This window comes from Hippoglossus stenolepis, chromosome 5 (assembly GCF_022539355.2).
Source record: "Hippoglossus stenolepis isolate QCI-W04-F060 chromosome 5, HSTE1.2, whole genome shotgun sequence".
NCBI lineage: Eukaryota > Metazoa > Chordata > Actinopteri > Pleuronectiformes > Pleuronectidae > Hippoglossus > Hippoglossus stenolepis.
Window position 1 is genome coordinate 5,272,307 of NC_061487.1, and position 25,881 is coordinate 5,298,187.

Consider the following 25,881-nt stretch of genomic DNA (forward strand, 5'->3'; position numbering starts at 1 on the left):
GTGCAGATGACTAATGTTGAATAATTAATCCCTGTCAATAGAGCAGCAGGGTATCCTGATAAACTGATGCTGCTGGTGTGTGTTGCCCTCTACATTGAACCTATCTGCATTTAAAATATAGGCTAATCACACAAGCATCCACTCAAGTCATTTGAATTTTATTTCAATCAGGAACTGTGAAATCACAGAATAAATTACAATAAACATTTGATGCCAACTTTCAGAACTAGACATTTTAGCAGTGAGATTTGATAACACAATTTAATTTTATGAGTCAAACACTTAAATCCTTTAGATTACATGGGGCTGAAAAGTGTTTATACCTGGCCGCAGTAAGTCGTGAATGAATCATTAAGTTTTCACATTTTCTTGCTGTAAAAGAAGGAGCCACTGTGAGTGGCATGACCAGGAAAACATCAAAATATACAATTCAGAGAGACAAGCCAAATGCAGTTTGTCATACGTACAATGAAACATCTAGAAAAGGGAAGTTCTGACCAGTGGAGGAGAAGGAGACAAACAGTCTTACCTCATCAAACTCCTGTAAAACACGAGCTTGGTCCTGATTTCACACCCCTCTCCCAGGTCCCAACAATATGTGATCTCAGGGTCTGTTCTCTGCTTTGTGATTTCACAGGAAGTGCAGGGACTCCTGTCATCTTTAACAAGAATGGCGATGCTCCTGGACGCTACGACATCTTCCAGTATCAGATCAACGACGGCTCGACAGCAGAGTACAAGGTCATCGGACACTGGACCAATCAGCTGCATCTATATGTGAGGACCACTGACTTGTAACATCTTTTAACTGGAAATAATTTGATTCTGTTTTTGTTCTGAAGCTGTTAGGCCTGATAATAAAGATGGCATATTGATAATTAAATTGGTTCATTAACCCATCATCCTCTTAATGAATAAACCCAAAAGAGTGGGATGTGAAACATGGCAAGTTTAAAAGTTTACTCTTGATCTTTGAAACAGCGGTGTGACAAAACAATCTCATCTCAAGGTCCACTTGTTTAATCTGGATGTTTTAACCGCATCCCATGGTCTTCAAAGACACTTTGGAGTTTGAATGGAGAATAGAGTCGGCAACTTTCTGAAAACTTTCAAATTCTCACTACTGACCTTGCAAGCAGCATTTGACAAAACTGTTTCAATCAACTACTTATCAAGCTTGGAAAGAAACTAGTTTGTGCTCTGTGACAAAAGCATATTTCATAATTCTCCATTAAGAATAAAAACAATTTCGACCATTTAATGTTTTTTATACAGAACCTTCTTGTTTTCAACCTGGGCCCTCTTTATAAATCGGTCCACCTTTTCTGGCAGCTGAGACATGGCAGCAGTGGCAACTGGGACAGGCCACTGAAGTCATTTTTTTCACCAATAAAAGGCTCACATTGTTTTTCTTTTCTACACCATTACCCATGTCTTGCTCATGTCTCGCTGAGACAATCTACTGGACCAGTTCCAAATGTTTCATGAATACCGTTCATTTACACACCCACGTTGATAAACATAGGACCCAAGTTGAAAAATACACAAACTCCCCTTTAGAATACAGATTTGATTCCATTGTATAGATGTTAAAATGCTGAATGTGGAGGAGAGGCCCAGAGTTACAATGAACTTCATTCATTCAACTCTACAATATAACTGTTGCTTTTCTAAAGACTAAGAAAACATCCTGTGGCATAGCTGTCTATATTTGGCTTTCTATTGTTTTTGCATGGGAGTTCATTGTTGTCTTTACCTTTCCTGTATACTGCTGACCAGACAAACGAAAACTGTTTCAATCCTCAATGTTTTAAAGGGAGTTTGAAGGCAGTTTAAACATAGGCTTAAGTTAACAGAGCTTGAAGCATCAGTACTGTTACTATGATTAACTGAGTTCTGATTTAGACCTATGGTAAAATAAGTATGTTTTTATTTAATCATAGAGATATTGTTGAACTACTTGTTTTGTTTCTCATTTGAAGATGAATGTTTCCCCCTCTCTTTCCCCAGATGGAAGCCCTGCAGTGGACCACCGGCGAATCCTCTCTTCCCACCTCTGTGTGCAGTCAGCCCTGCCGTACTGGCGAGAGGAAGAAGGTGGTGAAGGGCGTCCCATGCTGCTGGCACTGTGAGCGCTGTGAGGGATACCACTTCCAGGCCAGCGAGTTCACCTGCGAGCTCTGCCCCTACGAAAAGAGACCAGACCAGAATCGCACCGGCTGCCAGTCCATTCCCATCATCAAACTGGAGTGGCACTCGCCCTGGGCGCTTGTGCCCGTCTTCATCTCCGTGCTGGGGATCATTGCCACTACCTTCGCCATCATCACCTTTGTCCGCTACAACGACACCCCCATCGTGCGTGCCTCTGGGCGGGAGATGAGCTATGTACTTCTGACAGGTATCTTCCTGTGCTACATTATCACCTTCCCCATGATCGCTGCGCCTGATGTCGCCGTCTGCTCTTTCCGGCGCATCTTCCTTGGCCTCGGCATGTGCTTCAGCAATGCTGCGCTGCTCACCAAGACTAACCGCATCCACCGCATCTTTGAGCAGGGCAAGACGGCAGTGACAGCACCACGCTTCATCTCACCTGCCTCCCAGCTTGTCATCACCTTCTCACTCATCTCAGTCCAGCTGCTGGGCGTCCTATTGTGGTTCACTGTCGACCCACCGCACACTTTTGTGGATTATGGAGAGCAGCGGACTCAGGATCCTGAGAATGCACGTGGCGTGCTCAAGTGTGACATATCTGACCTGTCGCTCATCTGCTCTCTGGGATACAGCATCCTCTTGATGGTCACGTGCACCGTATATGCCATCAAGACACGTGGCGTGCCAGAGACCTTCAACGAGGCCAAACCCATTGGATTTACTATGTACACAACCTGCATCATCTGGCTTGCATTCATCCCCATCTTCTTTGGCACAGCACAGTCAGAAGAGCGGGTGAGTGCACCTCACTGATAATAAATAATGTAATGTTTTATGTGATGCTGAGCCCTCCAGCAGAGTTTATATATGGAAACACGCACTGTAAGCGGCATCATTTATTCATACCAATAATGTATGTTTTTGTCTAACAAACATCACTTGATCACATTTGTCACATGGCACTTCCATTGTTTACTAATGCAGATTTAACTAAACTCATAGTTGTTTTTCAATGGGTTCTTGGTTTCTGACAGAAGTAAACATGAACTGCTTCTCATTTATAGCCAAGGTTATAAAGCGGGCATCGTGTTCTGTGTAGCAGGGCAGATCTCTACCCCAAGAATGGTACCTTTGGTCAGGAAAATAAGTTGATGCAGGATCAAGGATTTATAACCTGCTGGAAATCTAGTCAGAGTTGGAGACAACTCGATCCAACTCCAGCCAATCAGAGCACAGGACAGGGTGAAGGTGGTGAAGGTGCATGTCCTGATGAGGTGCCCCTGACTTTTTACACTGCACATGTCTGTAATCAGGAAAACAATAAACATGCGTGTGAGGGACAGGGTAACACAAACTTAGACTCAAGTTGGGTTCAGGCTGAAAATCAGAAAGCTTGTCGATTGTGGTTAGTTTTCTCTCAGGTCGGGTTCGGACAGAAAAATGCTGCTTGAGTCGCTCTCTGCTCTTCACAACTGTAAAATGGAGTGAAACTTTTCAGTCCGATTTACACATACTCGCATGTGTTTTCATGATTACATGTAGTTTAGGGACCAATCAGGGTTTCACCTGGCGAAAGATTGTGTAGCGTAAGGATGAGACTTCTAGAGTTCTTCAAGCAATCCCAGAGGCTAACTGCTAATATCCAAACTGAAGGCTGTGTACACTTCAAACAATAATCTAATTTTCTGCCTCTATACATGTTAAACATAAATGTCATGATCATTAGTTTTTTTTAGAGGCAGGACTTTTACAAACCACACTGTTCTGAGTGAATGATTGACGACTGATGGTTTTTGATCACCACAGGCTCGACTCAGCTTGCTCTGCAGCCTCGCGACACAAAACTAATTAGAGCAGAATTAAATTTAGCACATTCAGACAACAGTTTTTTGGGGTTGGGCTGGCTGTAAGCGAGCTGCCAGATGGAGGATTTTGCTCATTACCATGTCTGTGGGGAGGTCTGGCAGACAGGTGGAGCGATTCCCTGAGATTTCCTCTCGATGTAGTTTATCGGTCTATTTCTGCTGACACTGAGGATGTTGTATCTGAGTTGTTTTACTTTGATAGAGGAAGATTTAATTAGGAACACTCTGACATGACATCTGATTTTCAAGATTTTGTGAAGCTTTTACTGAACTAACTTTGGTGATCCCCAGGATGTTCCCATGGTGCCACCAAGTCTTCTGTCTTGGTGAAATGTCCCAAGGGTTTAATGGATTGATCAAATTGTGTATGAAGTCTGCTCTGTTGAGTGGGAAACATAGATATTCAAAGTTTTTATGCAGGAACTCTTTTTTGAAGTTAACTTTACAGTTTCTTGTTGACCTTGGAAAAAGAAGTTAACTAATCAATCTCAATTCGTTCACTTTGAGCAAATATGCTGTTGAGGACTGTGTAGGTGTATTCACACAGAAAGCAACAGCACTTTCACAATTTGCGTCATTGGTGCGGACTCGACAACTGTATTGTCCATCTTTATTCATGCCAGATTGCCAAGTATCGCTGACAGTACTGTTCAAAACCACAAGTAATGTAGGAATGCTTGCAAAAGTAATACCGTTCAAAATTTGTATTCATTAATTCAATATATACAAAGAGCAAATATATCAACATCTGCTGTGTTGCCTCCATACACATGTTCAATTTGCTGCAGTTCTTGTGTGGATGCATTGGAGTCAGTGTCTTCCATGGATCACATGAAGAAACAAGTGGGGACCTGATCATCTGCAGTCTCTAAACATTATTCTTTACAGCTCTATATGTGTGTTCTGACTTGATTTCATGTTGCATAATGAATTTGGGACTGATCACATGCCTTTCTGTTGGTACTAAAATATTTGCGCAGTACTGTATACTGTATGTTAGCTGGAAGCAAGTAGCAACAGTCCTCAGAAACTCTTGGATCTTCCTCTCCAGTCTGTCTCCTTTTCCCCGTCATCACTGTAAATTGATGAAGCAGATTCTTAATGCCACAGGATTCATGTTCATTTTTACTAAAATTTGAATATTTTTGGAGCAAGTTGCATCTTTGTGTCTGTTTGCATCTCTCATGGGCAAATTCATGTTTAGATCAAGGACAACATCCACATCTCATGTCAGAAACCATCTTTTAACACAGACCTGTGACACCATCTGCATATGCCAGGTCAATTTACTGATAAATGGTGTGAGGTGCAGTTGAAAGGCGCAGTGAGCATGTAAGTGAAGCTGAGGTTATGTTTGTCACACAATCTTTCTACTCATACTTAACACAGACTAGAAAAAGCCAGAAAATTCAGTTGTATCTTTTACCAAGTCTGCAGAAAGAAGCCACTTATTCTGCAACACATCTCAAGATTTGACTAAAGAACTTCAGCCAAACCAAACAGAATACATTTCACTGAGAAGAACATTTCCCAGTTCAGAGGAAATGCAGCAAACAGACTGTTGGTTTTAAAGCCTCAGGGCAGCTACATTTTTAATTGAAGATAGAAATTCAACAAACACCTCATTACTCAATAAACATCTACGTGTCTTCTATTCCTGTTTCCTGCAAGATGCAAATAATGCAATGTGTTTGGTAACATCAGACTAGGTAAATCAATAACACCTGTACATCAAATAAAAATTAGACATTTAAATTTGAGTCTACTTTTCACTTATGTCTGAGATGATTTATTCAGTGAAATCACAGTTACATAAATCATTGAGTTTCTCCATTCAGGACCATTTATATCTTAAAATATCTGAAAATTACTGTAAGAACACATTGGCAAATTATATGAAGTGACTAGTAGAGAAACCAGTCGAAAAACTGTCACTTTAAGTATAATAACTGAACTAATTTGAAGTATCAGTTGAAATGAGAGTGATAAAATAAGCTGAAATGTTACTTGAAGAGCCAATTTTTTAAAGTGGTTGCAATAAAAGTGTAAAAAATAATTTTAACTGAAGCTAAATCACTGAAAGAGGTTGTTGTGGTACAAGAGACAGATGTATGCCTTATCTCCACTAATGCAGATATATATATTATGAACAGATATTTTCCAATCCATTAAAAAAGAATTCTACACGAGAACACAAAAGCAACTACAAATGTGTATGCCGGGCCAGTAGATGGTGATTAAGCTCACATCAACGATTCTTGTACCCGATACCAGAGAAGAACATTGTGAGCATGCTCAGTGAGTTTATTTTCCTGTCAACAGGTTTATAGCTGCCACTCCTTATTACACAAAACAAGATCACTGCTCTCACTGCTCTCAAATACTCTGTTTGTCATGTTCAAACAGATACACAGACAAGTGTGAAAGCAGCTAGCAAAAGTGACAACACGAATACAAAAGTGAACAAACAGATACAAAAGTGACAACATGAATGAAAAGTGACAACTTAAATTTGAATGTGATAACACAACAAAAGCCACTGGTGGAAATTTGTGACAATGAATGGTGACAATGGATGTCTAGGAGAGTCACTGTGAAGTGAGCTGTAGTTTGTGAAAAGCCGGTCAATTTAGTTGCTGCTTAAAATGTGCTGCTTGTCTATTTGAAGTGTTACAGTACATGTGCTTGGAGCGCCCAACAGAAGAAAGCTCCTGTACCGTAACACCTCAAATAGACAAATGTCACAAAACAAAACCAAACTCGCTGGAGAATAACTGCTAACTTAACAGAAGATAAGGAAACTAAACAGCAACAGCTTACCTCCCTTACTAACTTACAGTAAGCAGGAAAAATGGACGCCCACCCCTACTAATCAACTGGGTTACAAACTTAAAATCCATATTTCAAATCTGTCCTGAACTCTATGAGCTATATGTTTTTCGACCAGATTTTCATTTGTAGGGTCTTTTCAATTTATTTGCATTTACCTTGTGTTTGTGTTGTTTTGGGTGGTTCACCCTGAGTTCTCCATTTTTTTGACATTTTTTTAATTTTGCTCCTTGTGCGTTTCAGACTTTATTTCCTGTTTTTTCCCAGTTTCTGCCCTCTTGATTGACCAACGTTCAGTCTTCCCTGCCTCCCTTTTGAATATAGCCTCTGTGTTTCCTTTTGCCTATGTTGGTTTGTCTTGTTTCACATTGGTTATCCTGGTGTTTCACTTTCATTTCATTTAAGGATTCACCTTTTGTTTCTGAGCTTATTACCGCCACCAAAGGCTTTGTTTGGTTTCTTAAAAGAATGTTTCATTTTGTTTGATTCTAATTAATTATCATTCAGCTACCAAGCTGCAGTACCTGCGTGTGGGTCCTCTATTGAAACTCCGGAAACAAAATCAAATCGATCACACTTGACACACAGACAACAAAAACGTACAAAAGACTTGCTACAATTTCCATTTTTTCTGTGGTGGAAGATGTGGTGCTGCTGATAATAGGCTGGTAAAATCTCCTGTAAGAGTCCCAAACCATTACTGCTGCCTTCTCCGTCATACTGTATCTGCTATATCAGATGTCACAGCCACAAACGAGAGTGACTCACTGAGGGGCTCTATGGAGACGCCTTGTTAAACACTGCTCTGAAACATGCCATGTATTGATCTCTGCAGATCCTCATCTATACTTGAGGTTTTCAGGAGATGTAGCTGTGTGACGGCAGTCAATGAAGATGGCTGCCGAGCGTTTCTGTCATCCTCTTCACTGTAATTAACTCATCATGCACTCGTCTGTCGCTTTGTCAGACTCACCAAGTCATTGATCAAGCTGGGCGTCTAAAACGTCATTGTGAATCCAGTTAAAGGAATTAACTCTACAGTCAAATCATTCTTTGACATCACATTTGTTTGATTGTTTCAGTTCCTGTTTTCTTATCCTCGAACTTTGCCCCTGCAGCTTCCTGACCAATGACAAACCTGTGTAAAACCTGCCTGCACTTACATAATAAGAAATAAGAAATCTGCAGTGAAAAAAGCCCAGGGATAAATGACCCTGAACTAACCAGCTGATCTTTTCGGTCATGCTGTGGATTTGGAGCAATACTCTCACTGGTTGACATTATTTACTGTAGCAGCAGCAGTCGGCTGTGTGCCGGCTATAGCTGTGGTGAACTGAGATAGAGAGAAGGAGCGAGGGAAGCTGAAAAATGAATTAGAAGCCTATCCGAGGGGCTGGGCTTTGAACGCTGCACCGGCTGCCTGAGGAGGCGTTTACATTCACAGGCAGGTAAACAGAGAGAAGTCAGGACCGCTGGGAGAGAGTCACACTGCCTCCATACTTAATGAACTGGGCTTTGATATCCCAGAGAAGATTAACATGGAGCCTCCACCCACGGCAGCTCCCTGCGGGAATCCAGCTCCTCTGACCTCAACTGATGAGCTACTTTATCATATTAATATGCCAGCAGTGATATTATTAGTGTCGTTAACGGCGCCTTCAGCCACTTCACACCTTCAGGATTTATCTAGGAGTATAAAACTCACACACTCCCCTCTGATACATGTATTTTACAGCTCCAGATGCAACAAATCCAGATTTTACAAAACAAACTAGACAAATGTAAAGACCACAGAGATGTAAACCAAGCAGCTTTGTAGTTATAAGATGAGGCGAGGCTATGGCAGCTTCCCACTGCTTCCACTCATCTATGTGTGTGTGTGTGCACCTAAATGTTGGATTGTTCCTTTAAGATGATTCTCATGGTGAATGTAAACGTGGATCATAGTGCTGACTCAGCATCTCATCTCTAAACTTAGCATCTTCAGACCCTCCTGATCACCTTTGCCCCTTTTGGAGGGATCAGACGGACCGTTTGATGGACTGAATCATTGGGATATAGAGTCGGACTGTTTTTAAAGTTGACTCACAGCTGCTTACTCTGCTCTGGATTTGACAAATCTTTATGTTTGTAAGTTGTGATTATCACAGAATCAAAAAATATGAATTACATATTTTTGTGCAATGTTTCTTACTGAATTCACTTTTCATCAGCACTATATCATCTCCTTTTACATTTTAATGTCTAAATATGGGATGTCCTGCACACTCATGGACTAAGGTCTCCCTAGATAAGACAGTACTATGTCACAATGTTTGTCAGTGACATAAAGTCACACTGGATTATTTTCATGTGAATCCCTCATCTGAATGGAAGACTAAAGAGCACAATACTGAGATATAATTGGTGTAATGTAGAAGATTAGATTTTATGAAAATCTTGAGGGTTATGACTTCAGAGTTATTTGAAATGAAGCAATTAAGAATTTTCAAACATTGAAATATAATTAGTACTTCAATAATTAGCATAGTATAATTACAGAATAATACGTTCTCTAGAAATGAATATGTATTTATGAAGGGATTTTCTCTCTCTCTCTCTCTCTTTCTCTCTCTCTCTCTCTCTCTCTCTCTCTCTCTCTCTCTCTTCCTCTCTCTCCCTCTCTCTCTCTCTCTCTGTGTGTGTGGGTATGACACAGATGAAGCGAGAAGAAAATGAATAAGGATCTTCCAAAGTGTGCAAAAATATGATAATGTTAATAAATTAAATAGAAATTAGTAATAATCATAATACTCTTTTTTACGAGATATGAAAGTGTTAAAAACTATAATTTCCCAGATCTCATCTCTAACAAACTCCACCTTGACACCCATCAATTTTAGTGGATTTAAGTTTTTTAGGGGGTGAATCACCTAAAACATATTATTGCCTTTTTACTCCCGTCAATTTATTCTGCTTCTTAAAGAGAAAACTGTGTGAGCAGTGATTAGCTATGCTCTGCTGCTTATCTGCTCCTGGAGCCTCAGACCTGTTGAGAGAAAGTCAATACCAGCCACAGTGTTACTGCCTGCCAGAGCTACCATTTAAGCAGCGTTATATTTTTATTTTATATGAGAGGAAAGGTTGGTTAGAGCCAAATGAAGAGAAGATATTACTGCGGGAGAGAAAGCGGGAGACATGAGCAGGAATGTCAAAAAGGGAAACTTCTCTTATCAGAAATCTGACAGGAAATGTACATCGGACAACCTCAGCCAATAAGGTCTCATCACCATCACATTATTACATTTGCTGGTATTCTAAAGTGATTGATTAACCAGGTTCTCAGTGACCTCGTGGCACCTCTCAATGTTTACTCAGTGGTCTTGAGTAAATCCTCATTCAGAAAAAAATTTAAACACATCAAATCCACAAAACAAATAAATATACAAAACCTGATACTGTAAACAAACCTAAAGTATATAAAATAAAATAGTACATAATATAACACAAAAAGTTTAATCTTACATCCAGGGGAATCACATCCATGAGTTCATGAATGTGCACGTACAGGTTGACTGGAGAGCAAAAGACGGTTAAGAAGGGAAAATGAGAAAGAGAGAGGTTCACGAGATGATATGGCTCTTTGAAAGTCGGCCCAGAACAGGGACCAGGTTGTTTAAAAATATTGAGGTTATCCACGGGAGCAAAAAGTTCCTCCAGCTTAAGGCAGCCCAATAAGTCTACCTGCACCCAATGATTGTAGGGAAGCAAAGAAGTTGTCAGTGGTACAGATGTATATACAGAGTGGTGTATGCTTCTGTCCTGTCCTCAAGAACGTTACTCAAAATGGATCGATCTCAAGTTGATTGTGGGTTTATTTAGTAGATATATATATATATATATATATCAATGAGTTATCTGTGGGACATAATGCTGTGGTATGTGGTCTATTTATTAATTATTACATTTGAATAATAATAATAAATCTTGCATTTACTAAATGGTACATGGACGGTTAATTAAATAAGGTAAATAAGTGTATTGTACTGCCAGAGGGGGCAGTACAATCCTACAGATACTGTGGATAGTTCAAGATGTAGAGCGGGTCATCCGGTAACCAGAAGGTCAGTGGTTCAAACCCTGGCTCCTTCTTTCCTACAGCATTCTTTTACAATTCAGAATACAGTGTTAATCGTCACCCCATACAAACATTGTGGCTTTGCGTTACAAAAACAGAATACTGTGGCCAATGCTGCGAGTGATCCTTGTTGTGTCCATGCTGTATCAAGTCCACCCTCTGTGGACGCTGGGCTCCACCAGGGTTGTCCCTTGTCACTAGTTTTGTTAGTGATGTACGTGGACAGAATCTCAGGAGGCCACAGAGGATCGATGAGGATCGTACCTCTGCTTCGTGTAGATGATAAGACAAGATAGTTTGCAGTGTGGAGCAATCGTCGGCACCAGCAAGTCTCAGGGTCTTGTCTTTGAGAGCAGGTAAGATGGAGCTTGAGATAAGAAAGGCGGATAGATGCAGTTTCAGTGTAGGGAGAGATAAGGCTCATGCAGAGTTCTAGATCTACCTGACCATCACACAAACAAGCAGCTGAAGTCTGTGTCTGTATTAGCTGCACTCATCCTTAAGGGCACACACACAGCTGGCGTCCTGACACACGTCATCACAGGTTGATGGGTCAACTCACGCTGATGCTTGCAACTCTCCAGGAAAGCAGCACGCCCTAGCTGCATGACTGCTACCACCTACCCTCTGTATGTTCAGTACAAACAGTATACAGGCTTCACTTGGCCGGAGACTCTATAGCTTCTTTTCTACTGATCAAAGAACCCACTTATAACTGTTTATATTTGGCTTTTGTCTGCAGTGCGAATGTATTCAATCTGTATTCACTCCCAGGTTTTTATCCCCTGAGGCTCTAACTGGTAACGATTGAAACGCGACACCCGAATGAACGTGCTAATTTTTTATTTAGCAAGACAGCAAGTTGAGAGAGTGCCTCAATTTTCGGCGCATTCGTGACATTGAATATGATGCACCAGAGGCAAACTCCTGTAGTGGCAATGGGAAAGGAGTCAATTGCCTTTTTTTTTTACTGGGTTTATCTGTGTTTAAAAGAACCTTCGTTTACCCAAAAATTTTGGTGTAAAATTGTTATGAGACACACTCAAAAGGAAATTGGAGCATGTGGTTCATCTTTTAATTAGGATGCTGCTGGATGCCCCCACACACGCCAAAGGGATTCATATACAGTATACCATCAGGTCGATATCAACGAACCCAGACTTAATTGATACCAAAATTGTTATGCGAAACCTAAAGGATACATTCACCATTTATTGTTGTAGTGCTCAGCAGAGTCACCAAAATCCCCAAACGTCCTTATTCTGTAACTTAACACAGGAAACAGTTGATTCTAAAAATATCATCAGTGAGAGCTGCGAGGACATTCCAGGATTCGTGGGAGCTGTTGCTGAATGTTGCCTGAGTATCTTCAGGGAGTGTTTCTTCACTTTATGAAAACACAGTGGATTTCATTTTAAGTAGAGCCATTCGTTAACATTAACACAGCCTGTGAGTTGGAAGCCAGTCAAGAATCCCATCATCGTGTAAGAGAAATACATCTGCACTAATTGACTTTGTAAATTTGAGTGATTACAGAGCTGAACAGGGAATATGGTGCTTAGTGTTTTCCTCTGATGTCTTTTTTCTCTGAGGTCCTGCCGTCTAAGGCACTTCACTTCAGGCGTCCAACAAATAACAGACGAGTGACATGAAGCGCAGGGACATCCAGATTCTTCGCCTTATATCGCCAACATCAATATAAAAGGGATGAAAGTTGTTTCTGCTCCAGGTTAAGTGTGTACTTTTGTTGCAGGGACAGGGCCTAGTTTAAGAAAGTGAATAAACTACGTAGACATGGTGAGTCATGAGGCCTGATCGCAGCTGCAGATGATAGCAGCAGATGGAGAACCTGTGGGCTACAGTGCCCAACATTTGTGAATCTCCAAAAGTGTCAGTGCCATTATCCGTTTAAATCAGCATGCTGCAGTCCGTCTCTGTGATAGTAGTGGTTTATACGTTGATGAATAACTTCCAAACTGACGGAAAATGAGATAATTATGCTGAATACCCGTGTGTTTTATGATCCTATCAGCTGCATCCACCTGGGTCTCCTCTGTCCTGCAGCCTGCTGACGACATTCGGATTAAATATCTGCTGCTCCACTTTCACCCGGGCCTCAGCTGCTCTCAGATCAGACTTTCACAGTCCTGAGCTCTAAACCAGTTCTGCTAGATCAAACAGGGGGTGGCATCCAGGTCACAGACACACAGAGCCGTGCAGTCACAGGATTCAGCCGCCATTAACCTCCTCAACCTCCCTCTTCACCTTAAACTTCCCAGCTAAGGAGATTTAAAGTTGGATGATTCTTACACGGAGTGAAAATAATAGGTTTTTTTTAATAGCTGCACTTTTTGTGTGCATCATTATAGAAATAAATCCCAGAAATAATAAAAAAATAACCCATAATCCACCTCTCTGCTCTCCATGTGTGCTCGCCTTGTTCCAAACAATCTTTCTGATTTGGAAGTGGTTATTAATGAGTCAGGACTGGTGTTGCCATGACGTCCTCCAACATGTCAGCTAAGGATATGTCAACACATGTCTACACTGAATGTCTAAATTCGCACTCCATACTTAATATAATTATTCCATACAAGTTTGTGCCCGAAAACATGCCTCACACACAGAAACAAGTGCTAACACTGCAATTACTTGTGAACCCATGAGACCACATAGGAAACATTGCATCTGCTTGGCAATTATTTTATGCACTTTAACACTTTTAACAGCTGGGGCTGATGGGGAAGTCAGTAGATCCGCAGATATTTGTTCATTATTATCATTCCAGATGCTTCATTTTCTCAATATTTTGCCAGCATTATTGAAACTTGTGACACGTGGTCATGTGTCTTTGTCTGGTAGTGTTAGAGCCAGACAACTCACTAAACAGTGTGCTGGCGGACAGGCTGAGAACTGAGTTGAACATGTCTTTTTCTACTTCCTCTGATGAACTGCAAATGATCAGTAATAAAGCAAATTCATTCTATAAACAACATTGACTGCACAATCTCCATTGCAAATAAAGCAAGTAGGATGAACACAAAGTTTTCTAACTTCACTCTGCACCATAGAATGTTTGTAAAAAGCTCTGCACACAACGTCCAGCTCACAAACAATAAAAAGTGACAGTTTATTGTAGAACTGTTTGAGGAGGACTCACTACTGACATGGAATAATTCTGTAGTAGCTCCGGAGCATTAACACCATTACCATTACAAACAGGCAGGTTTAGAATGGGCACTACACCAGTTAATAATAATTACTGCTGATGCATAATAATGTTAGACTATTTCTTGCATTATAAGTTGTTGGGATTTTAACAATAAAAAAACAGAACTTTAATCATGATTTGGCAGCCAATCACCATGGCAACATTTGTAGCTTTTAGGCATTCAGGTCAGGTCTAGACATTTCCTCTAACACAGTGCAGGTGAGAGCCAATCAGAAACGTCTTGATTGTGGCTGAAAGTAATGCACCGAGATGTTTTCTACTCCAACAAGTGAAAAAAAACGTAAAACCTAGTGAAGGAAAAGCTGAGTGACAAGGACATAGAGAAAAAGAATGACAGGTAGATATGAATTGCCACCACGTCCAGTGGAAGCAGAGCATGTACATTATGTGTCAAGACAACTCACGCTGAGAGCTGAAGATTCATGACAGGGAAGATCTTGCCAGCAACTTTGTATCTGTATGTAGGAACTAGGGCTGTCAAACGATTACAATTTTTAATCAGATTAATCACCATCTCTAAATGCCCGAAAAATCTCCATTTTCTCTGTATATTGTTGTGGGAACAGAAAGATAAATGACAGAAGGTGGATATAGTTTTTTTATTGATGACAAGTCCAAATGATAGAGTTATTAAGATTGAAAAATAAAATAAAATCAAACTAAAACATACCACACCATACTTTGTTTTAATCAAACTCAAAGACAACCTTTATCCTAAACAATTGGGGCATCTTAGCCTTTGCTCTTTTTTTAATAGCAAATATAGGATGGTTGAATAAAACTTTTTTCTTTTCTTTTTTTAAATCAAACAAACAACCAAACCTTTACACAATTAAATGTGAAATCTAAATCTGAGCCCATCTGTAGAAGCAGTGTTGAGCCAGTTCACACAAAGAACGAGTTCCAAGTTCATTTCAAGCAGATGAAAATGAACTAGTTCACGTTCGTAGTTCATTTTTTATTGGGATGATTTAGGTGACAAACGTACGGTCATGTGTCTGGTTATGAATCGATGGTGTCGGATCATGTCTGCGTGTCGCTCCCCTCATTTTAACACTGAGTCCTGACTGTGAGCATCACGTCTCGTGTTGTCCTGAGCACAACATGTTGACGAGTCATTTTCATGATGTTTAAATGCAGCCTCATAAACTCTGGAGCGAATCAAACAAACACTAAGTTACTTCATGTACTGATCAGGTCCTGATAACTAGTGAGGAGTGCTTATTAGTTCAAGTGAGAGCAGAGTGGAGGAGGACACAGAAACTCCAGCTCGGTACAAACCAACTGCAGCTTCTGCTCTGATCATGAAGCAGCGGCGCTGATCACTGAGCTGTGACCAGAGAAACTCTGTGTTTCACTGTTCTTCTACAAAGTCACTGACCGGCTGCTTAACGTGAACGAGCTCTGATCTCACTGTGTGTGTCGCTCTGAGCGAGTGAGTGGGGGCAGGTATGGGTACATGGGGCGGGTCATTCTGCGCATGCGTTAATTCCACAAACTAATCATCCCACGTTAACGGGTTAATTTTGACAGCCCTAGTAAGAACGCTTCACTAAGACTGAGCGGTTGTCCTCAAGTCTGTCTTCCAGCACTTCCTAACCTTTCTCCTTGAACTGCATCGTTAGAATCGTCGTCTGACTTTCACACCGGTTATTTCATTGGACTTTGTGATCATAGCTTGTGTCGGAGAGGCCACATAAATCACTTCCAAGCGTGTTTTTTCTCTCAGGCCCACAAATGACTTCATGCTTCACTGTCTGTCATACATTTTCATAATGATTCCTTGATGCGTTGCTGGAATCACCGCCGTCGTTGTTTTGGGCTGCTGGGCGTGGGGACTCACCATCTGTCAGAAAATCTCCTTCCTTCCTCTGGGCCCTGGTGGCGGTGCCTTGTCGAGGATTCCCCGCTGTCATTTTGACTCACAGTCAGAGGGCCATTAACCCAGGCTTCAACTTACATGAAAGGGTTGCCATGGCGACGCAGGAGATCGCGGCTGTGGTGGTGGTAGGCGGTCTTGTGTGTAGGGAGCATGAGCACAGGTGTGTTGTGACAGATGCTGCGGGGCGGGGAGAGGAAACAGAGGTTTGAGCTCTGCATGGTGCATATATGTGTGTGTGTGTGTGTGTGTGTTTGTGTGTTTGTGTGGTTGAGCGAGCTTGAATCAGACGGTGTCTCTTTCTCGCTCTCTGATAAATGAGCTGAGTCAATGTTTCTTCCTCCTGCAGCAGACGGTCGGTTTTCACAATAAAGCCAGTTTTATCAGCATCAACAGCGACAACAAGATAAAATACAAACACTGGGATGTTTCCTGTCACAACTGAGAGAACACGGGTGCTTTTACCCTAGGTGACCACTGTGGCTGCCTCTGGTCTCAGCTGTGTCGCAGCTAGTGGTGACAATCCACTGCTTCTGTCTGGTGATAGTTGACCGGCTTTGAGCAGCTCTTTTACAATCTTCACTCCCCAGGTCTATATTAACTGCAGCAGGTCAAATCTCTGTCACCTGCAGTTTGTCTTAAAGTGTGACTTCACCCCTAACTTTGGAAATGTTTCTCCCTGGAAGGGGCTGGAAGGCGGGGCTAAGAAATGTCTACTCAGAAATCCCCATCACTGACATCATAAACACACACACAACATACCATTTAGCTTGCTAAAGCTAAGTTATCTAGGTTGTTTAGCTATGTGCAATGAGCCTGGTAGCAGCACACACACTTTTGCAACAAAAATGTAGTATGAGTAGAGGCTTCTCGCCTCCAAAGTTTTCCAGACAACCAAGACCATGGTCGTCTCAAGCCGTTTGAATCTTTTCCAGCAGTTCAAACAGTTCACCTATGAGAGAGACAGCCAAGAGGCAGGAGAGGATGAGGGATTGTTCTGATGTCGTGGTTTAGGGGTTTAGTTCCAGCATAGATTTGATAATGAAGTAGTCTTTCCAGATTCCCACTCATGGTGGCAGGCTGCCTTTGTTTAGAGGGTGTTAACCTTTTTAATTATATATCATGATGTAGACACATCTCAAACAGTAGACTCTGCATAAGTACTGGCCCTTAAAGTCCAGGAAGGTTTGAAACAGTAGGTAGCATCATGAGCGATGTTTCCCCAATAAATACATTTTAATTTTTTTTAATTTGGTAATATATGTGATATAAAAACCAGCATTAATGTGTTTCATAATGAACAGACAAACAATTTAATTGACAGCTCAAAAAAATGTTTACGTGTGCAGTTTTTATTTTCACAACCTTTGTTTAAGAAGGCAGGAGTTACAAAATACGCACCAACAGCAAACAGTTAAATCTCAACACTCTCACAATTGTGTGATATCACCAGAGCCCCTCGGAAGTTGGCCAATCAGAAGAAAGTGGGCTGTTAGGGGGCTATTTAAACTGTGAATTATGCAAAGCAACTCGAGTGGAGTCCCAGAATAAAAATGTAGAACTGGAAATGAGCAGAGCAGGTCTCCTTATCAGGAGCTAATGATCATCCAGCTGCTCCCGTAATGTTGTTGTAACAGTTAGTCCACTGCTGGAAACATGTGATTCACTGCTCACCGTTAACAAGGTGAGAGGAGGAAGCACTGTGCCTCTTAGTTTCTTCACTATGATAACCTCATTCACCTCTATGATATAAAAATAACTAATGCAGAGACTCACAGAGAGTGCAAGATGGCAGCACCCGTAACTTATCATATATTTTAGCTTTATTTTTGTACAACAGGAGGAAGTGTAGACGCAACATCCATCTTTATTAATGTCTGTGATCTTTCTCTCTCCCTCAGACCTGTAATGTGAAAAATCAGCAGGAAGTGTTGAGTTTCACCAACAGCAAAAACAGCAAAGGGGGAAACAATGTAACCTTTAAAAATGATCCAAACATGTGTGACACTTTGCCACAGCAAAGGAGACCCGAGGCCTAAATTCACCTGTCACTCGAAGAACATGACTGTCAGTGAAGGCAGCTTCTGTAGCTGAGAAAACAAAACCTGTCGCCACAAACATGAGTCACTGATTGATTACAGTGAACTGAGCCGAGTCAGACATCCGACCATCAGGTTTATCTGCCTGTTCTGAGAATTGGTTACATTGTCAAAATACTGCCGATGACTCAGTTAGGCGATGACTGAAATGTGCTAAACAATTGTTTGAGCAAACAAATAGAGAATGTTTTTGGTTATTTGTGAAAGTAAAAAAAAGAAACAAAAATGTATATTTTTAGGGAATATTTGAATCTCTATTAATTTATGAGGAGCCAAGTAAGTGTGAGGTGTTTAGACACAGACTCAACTTGCAAACTTTCTCCAGTGTTAAATGTTTCGTGTGTAAGATTTGGGTGAAAGGGATCTATCATCACAAATTTCATATAAAATAATCCCAGTGATGTTTTCACTAGTGTGTTTCATCTAAATTGTACGAATTGTTGTTTTCTTTACCCTCGAATGGACACTTTTATTTAAATACTTTATATTTACATCAGGAGTTGGTCCTCTCTACGGAAGCTGCCATGTTTTTTACAGTAGCCCAGGCTGGACAAACTAAAGAGCTTTTGAGTTTTTATGACAACTGAAGGCTACCACAGATTCATTCATGTTTGGAAGGGGAGGGTGAGGTGACGTGTATTCAGCTGTAACATGCAACTTCACCACTAGATACCTTTAAACTGAACCTTTAAACTGCTTATTTAATATAGTTTGTCTTTGAGCACTTTGGGCTGCACTTTGTAAGGTAGGAATGAGAATATCATTATTTTTATTGTTACTATTGCAGTGTCTGTTTGGAAAGAGCTGTTTGCTTGGCCTTTCGTAATGTTGGTTGCAGCATTCTTTCTGAAACTGTTTAAAGTGATAGTTCACCAAAAAATGAAAATTCACACATTATCTACTCACCACTAATTGTATTGGATTTGGCTGCAACACTGTTTACCCCTGAACATCCTAAAGTGTTTGGTGGAATCAAACACTTTACCCACCTCTCCATCGGCATAGTGGTGAGTAGATAATGACATAATTTTCATTTTTCGGTGAACTATTCCTGTAAGATCATGCCATTTCAAAATAAAAGCTTTGTAATTGAGCTCAATATAAAGCATTCCACTAACAAAACAAACCTTGTGTGTGGTAGAGCGTTCCTCCTCCAACCAGAAGGTCGGCAGTTTGATGCCCAGTCTTCCCCATCTGCATGCCGAAGTGTCCTTGGGCAAGATGCTGAACCCCGAATTGCCCCTCTTAGAAAAAAAGTGCTGCTAATAGATGCACTGTATGAATGTGTGTGTGAATGGCAAAACTGTCCTGTAAAGCGCTTTGAGTTGTCATCAAGACTAGAAAAGCTCTATATACATACAAACCATTTACTTTTAATTTGAAGACAACTTGATAAGGAGGAAGAGAGTTTATGAATGTTGTTGCCATGAGGGGGATCAGCTCCTGTGCTGCATGTCTGTGTTGGTCCTACATGGTGAAAAAAAAAAGATCTGGTGGGACAGATATTATTGGCCGCAGGCTGCCAGTAACCCAACTCTGCTGTAGTTTATCTGAGAATATAGAAGAAGAAATATTCAACATGGTCCACAGACTGTTGGCACACTGCCCTGCACCCACTGACTGCTACAGAGCTTTAGTCGCCTGTTTATTACAAAAAATATTGAACGTATCAAGTGTCCAAATTGCACCAAACTTGGCACTGTACTTTTTATTTAAAAAAGACATGCTAAGTGATAAGCCAATATGATGATCGATTTGAGATATACGTTTCACATACATACCTACTTTTTGTGTAATTATTAAATAGATTATGGATTAACCTTATGTTGAGATTATTATTTCATTAGTTTTCCAAGGTGAATAATTAACTTTTGGTTTCTTTGTCCACACAAAATTGGACAGCACAAATTATTAACACAAGCCCATGAAATAATGATTCATTTGCAAGTGAGTAATTTGAGTATTTTGATAGAACACACACACACACACACACACACACACACACACACACACACACACACACACACACATATACACTTACATTTTGAAATATTAGTTTAAGTAAACAAAGGTCCCAAATAAGGGAAGACATTGGTGAACAATCAAAAGAAATGAAAGTTGGATTTTATTTGAAAACAAAGTTTAACGTCCATTGTTTCACTATGTTTTATTAAAGTCTTACATAATATGTATTTTCTTCATCATAGAACACAAATATTTTGAGCTTTTTAAAAATGTCCATGCATGTGAGTTTAAATTCTTCTTCTTTCTTGTTATTATTGACAAAGAACATTTCTTCGCTGCTTACTGCCGCAAATTTTTGCTTTTTGGAATAGCATGAAACTTCATTGTGGCCAAAAACTTTGAGCAGTTTTAGAGCACAAAGCATTATTTACTTCACAGAATCAGTTAACAGTATTTGTCAGTTATTTCCGGCACAAATCAGTATCTTGGTTAATGACAGTGTTTCTTGTAGTTTTTAGTAGAGTGTTATGATTTGTTGATTTCATACTTCCGTCTTTCAAATGTGTTTATTCATAAAGTTGAAGTGAAAACATGAAAAGCAACAAAACTGGAGTTGCATGGTTGTTTTCAGTGACGGCCCACAGAGGATCGATCACTGAGAACCTGCAGACACTGTCTTGTGTGATGACATGATCATTGTCTATCCCCTAACCTCTCCCCGCCTTGTTGACTCCTCAGATGTACATCCAGACAGCCACGCTGACCATCTCCCTCAGCCTCAGCGCCTCCGTCTCTCTGGGCATGCTCTACATGCCGAAGGTCTACATCATCATCCTCCACCCTGAGCAGAACGTCCCGAAACGCAAGCGCAGCTTTAAGGCCATCGTCACCGCCGCCACCATGACCACCAAGCTGTCACAGCTGGCAGCTGAGCGGCCTAACGGCGAGGTGAAGACAGAGCTGTGTGAGGGCGTGGAGGCCAGCGGTGAGTGGAGGAGGGGTTTATTATGATGTCACAGGTGGAACCTCCGTTTTTTAAGGACTGTAATCACATAATATGATTGGTTGAATGCTGGCGTTATGGTTTAATGGATGACATTAAAATCCCATTGATATGTGGCGTGCCTCATATCAATAGACAAGGATAGTCGTTGATATCATATCGTATCTAATATCATTGTTTATTCAATATTTAGTGTGTTTTGGGCCTTTAATGAACACCATGAACCCATCATCTCTCAACAAAAAAGTAGCATCCATGAGTTAGTCATGGGGTTGTGCTTTCTTCAAACATGTTTGTACCATTGACTGTATATAAAGATGGACGACATGACAGACCCCAAGTTAAGCCAAAGCTCCTTGATCGCCCCCTGTTTGCTAGCTACAGTATAGGTCATAAACCCCGCCTCATCTATGTTGGCAAATAGGATGTTGACCAAACTTAAAAGTCAAAACACACATCAAATACATTTTTATCAAAGATGGTTTCTGTCATTGATAGTTCTTATCACGCTGATGTAAGTTCAGTTGACACTTATTCCAGAAATGTTAAGATTGACAGCTGAGACTGACTTGATTGGTGAAGCATGTCATTGCTCCATCACCCACGATCGGAGGAAGTGGTGACATGTCATCCATGGTCTGTACACAGCAGAGGTAACATCTTAAGAAGAGAGCATTGGTGATGTTTATGGACTCGTATGGAACAAAGTTTGTATAATGCAAGTGGTTTGTCTTAGAATATGTGCATCGAACCTGAAACCTGATGAAAGAAGTGCTGAATGAGAGATCACATTGCTTTACCCAAGCTCAGTGCAACAAAGGCCAGTCTGAACCTGACGTCATGACTGTGTCTCTCTGAGGCAACTGAACCAATTAGAATGGGCATCCACATACCTTTGGCTGTACAAATCTTTCTATTTGACTCTAGAGAACTGTAGGTTTAACCAACTGTGGCACTGCGTCTTCATAATTACATTAGAAGCATTTACAGTGAAATAGCTACAGTACAAAGACAAGCGTCAGTTTCTCTGTAACGTCTTTGGATATCTAATAGAGCTGAAGAGTGGAGCTTCTCGACAATAATGAGGATTTAACAGGAACTCGACATTTAGACGTCACCTGAGACCCGATGGGATGAAGCCAAACTGTTTACGGCTCAGAATAACACTTCAAAGCTGCTTCTCTGTCCGTCAGCAGAAAAGTGGGAGACGTTGGATTGTTTACTCGTCAGAGATGTGCTGACTGAGGTGATGTGTTTATCTAACAAGCAGCAGCTCTCACATCAGCGTTACTTTCTCAGCCCTACACAAGGCTGAACTTCCTCTTTTCTCTCGCACAGTGTTCGCTTTGAGGGAGAGATTCACTTTTGAGAAAGTACACGAGGTGAAAATGCATTAGAGGATTATTTGATCCATAATAACTGCTGAATACATTACATTTGTATTTGAGATGTGGGAATAGTCATAGCCCCCAGAGGAAACACTTTTAGCTCCACTGCTTCATTAGCATATGTGTGACAGTGCCTATCCTATGGATGTAGTCCTCCTCTCCTCTTTTCCAAAGGAGAATTATAAATATTTGTGCCTGTTCACCAAACGCAATGCGAAAATATGCTTTGTGTTTGGCGTGAATACGGCATAAGAATGGCTCAAATGACGGAATTAAAACTGTGCAGGTCATAGGACACTAATAGGACTTCAGCCCACTTTACTTCCTGAGCTATAGACAATCATCTGGCTGGATGTCAGTGAAGGTGGCAGACTAAGGAGCAGGCAGGGTGTTAATCCAGGATCCGGCTCAGAGTACAACGGGGCGTTATTGGGGATGACCCAATCAATGTCTGATGGGGCGTCCGTCATGGCTGTTGGCAGGTGAGGCTTGGGGTCACTGGGCAGTTTAAGGGATTACCATCTTTGGGGACCACGCTTCCTTTTAGGAGCTCCGACCCCTGGATACTTGGAAACTGGTGAGCAGGTGCATGTAGAAGCAAGAAGAAAGTACAAGGAGATCTGGTGGTCAGGTGGAGTATGACAGGAATCCTGACAAACAGTAGTTGCCTGTTCAATCAGCTCCTTGTGATTCGTTACCTGTGAACAGACAGACTTTCATTTTTTGACTTTTGAGTCATTCACTGACATTTGAAAATATGTTTAACCTGCAGGGCAGTGTTTCCCTTTACCAACCTGCTGTTTTCCTTTCCCTCCTCAGTGCCTCCAACAAAAACCACCTACGTCAGCTACACCAACCACGCCATGTGAGGGAACAACGCCTCGGACAAAAGGACCTCCTTCACAGGGAGTTTTCTGTCAGACAGAGGAGATGTCACCAGAGCCAGGACAGAGATGCTCTGCATAATGTGAAGGAACAGAGCAACAGACAAATTGAACCAACACTTGTGTGGTGTCTTTGTGTTTACAGACCGTGGGCTTGTAAGGCTTGTAAGGACGCGTGGAAGCAAGAGGATGGTAACCTGAAAAAAGAAGTCCTCAAAAAGAAATACAAAAAAAGAAATTATGGAGACCAACCATACTTGTTGTTATTCTAATTGTACGTAAAAATTTGTGGTTGTGAAAACTTCTGATTCTTGTCTCATGTCGTGCGTCCGTCGACCTGCATTATGAGATGAGTCCGTCGGTGTTCTCGGGTAACTGAACCGTAGCTTTTGGTTGTGAAATGTCTAAATGCCATGGTTGAACTGAAGCATGCTACTTTTTATACAAATGATTTATTTATAATAAAAGAATGTTTCAGTAGTCTGTGTCGTCTTTGGTCAGTTTACATCTGAGCTGAAACATAAAAACTAAACTCCAAACAATCTCCTGATATTCCCCTGGAGGGGCTGTATGTGAGAGTGCAAAGGTGCAAAGGAGTTTCCCATTTCAACCCCTAATAAAAACTCTGGAGAATATTCAAACATTGCGCCCTGCGTTACCCCTCACCCGAATCATATGGAGATTTCTGTGTTGTGAACTTGTCTGAGCGGAGAATCTCCTGCTGCGATGTTCATTTGTGAAAGTCTCAATTGTGCCGACATTCTCCAGAGTTCATGTCTGAAAACAGCTACGGTATTTCTGCTCCAGAAATCCAGCTACTGTTCTTTCTGTGTGAGTCTCTTGACTCTTGTGTTGTTTACACTCTTATCATATCCACAAACTGTGGCAGTTTAACATACACAACAGCATTGTTGGTGGATGGTTGATATTTTGAGGTGTTATAGTTAAATTCCACAAAGATTGTAGACTATATCCAAGTTGTTTTTACAGTAAGAGGCTTTGAAAGTAGCTGATAAAGAAAATGTGATAAGAGACATGACCTACAGTATATATTCAAAAGATGAAAGGAAACTATACCCAACACTCCACGTCCCAGTATGGTAAAAGCTGCAGAGCAGGAAATGAACAGAAACTCCATCTGTGCTGGGTTTGACCTTTAACATCATGCAAACCTGAGTCTGGCAGGAAACTCAGCACAGTGTGCGCCTCATTACAGACTTTTAAAAACACAGCTGATGTGATCGATACGTGCAGTGGAACAGGAGAGGCCGGATCAATACGAGCTGCCAGAGTGAACTCCTCATGCATGTAATGAATATTTCTGCATCTCCTGGAAGAGAAGTAGAGCAGGACAGGTACAGTCTGTGATGAAGGCTGCGGGCTTCCTGCTTTTATTTCCCCAGGCGCTGCTCTCATTTCTGCCGTTTGCAGTCAGCTGAAAGAAAAGAAGCTTTGTCTCTGCACTGCAATGAATACTGAAGATGAAACTGCTCATCTGAATTTCTACACAGGGTTTGATTTTAGGTTCCGTCTAATCCCAAGTTCACTGTCCTCAGGCGCAGCTGCAAATTTGAATTTCCTGCTCCGGGATCTCTGAACACTGTCTGGGAGGAACTCCAGGTGTCTCCCTGTTTCTTATTGTTCTGACAACTGTATTTCTGAGCACACGGTCTCATTAGGTGTGGAAAATTAATGAAAAGTAAGAAACAATCATCACATACTTGAGACAATGTCAAAATGTTAATAACCTTTGAACCTCAAACTGTGTCTGCTGTTTTTACTCTTGTTTTGCAGGATTATTTACAGAGTTACTACATGTTTCAGCTTAATGTGTCATATATGGTTTAGTTTGTGTACTCTCTCTCTCTCTCTCTCTCTCTCAGGATCCAGATCTGACACTGCTCAACTATTATTATAATTATTATTGTTGTTGTTGTTGTTGTTTTTGTTATTATTACTAACTGGTGCTGCTATCATTATTTACATCAACACCACGCCTCTCTTCCTCATTTTTCTCCGCTCACCCGATCAGTCAAGGCAGATGGCCCTCCACACTCATTCCAGCTCTAGAGATTTCTTCCTGTTAAAGGGAGTTTTTTGTCCATAGTCGTCAAAGTTTTTGCGGTGGGAACTGTTGTGTATCCCTATAATTTTGTATGGTCTCAACCTTACTATGTAAAGTGCTTTGAGATAATGTATGTTGTGATTTGGCACCATACAAATAAAATTTAATTGAATTGAATTTTGCTCCTCAGAAATACCTCAGTACATTTAAGTACCATAACCATATACAATTTTAGTTACTTTCAGAGTGGAACATTGACATTTTTCATTTCTCTATTAGAATTGAAAATCGGTACAAAAGTGTTGGGACCTACTATTTGTGAACTATAGTTGGGCCTACATGTGTAGCCACAGCCTTGCAGCCACATGTTTCCTTTCTCCTGAAGACAAAGGAGGGCTTCCAGA

At 41.0% G+C, this 25,881-nt stretch overlaps 1 protein-coding gene across 2 annotated transcripts in view; it reads left to right on the forward strand.

Moving 5' to 3' along the window:
• LOC118110256 (metabotropic glutamate receptor 8) overlaps positions 1 to 25,478 on the forward strand; it is a 138,320-nt gene extending 112,842 nt beyond the window's left edge. For both annotated transcript variants that reach the window (XM_035157970.2, XM_035157971.2), the window contains exons 8-11: positions 638 to 777; positions 2,011 to 2,946; positions 20,876 to 21,122; positions 23,348 to 25,478. In XM_035157970.2, the coding sequence (XP_035013861.1) occupies positions 638 to 777; positions 2,011 to 2,946; positions 20,876 to 21,122; positions 23,348 to 23,397 (1,373 nt within the window). In that variant the 3' untranslated portion in view covers positions 23,398 to 25,478. The remainder of the gene's footprint in view (positions 1 to 637; positions 778 to 2,010; positions 2,947 to 20,875; positions 21,123 to 23,347) is intronic.
• Positions 25,479 to 25,881: the final 403 nt, after the last annotated feature.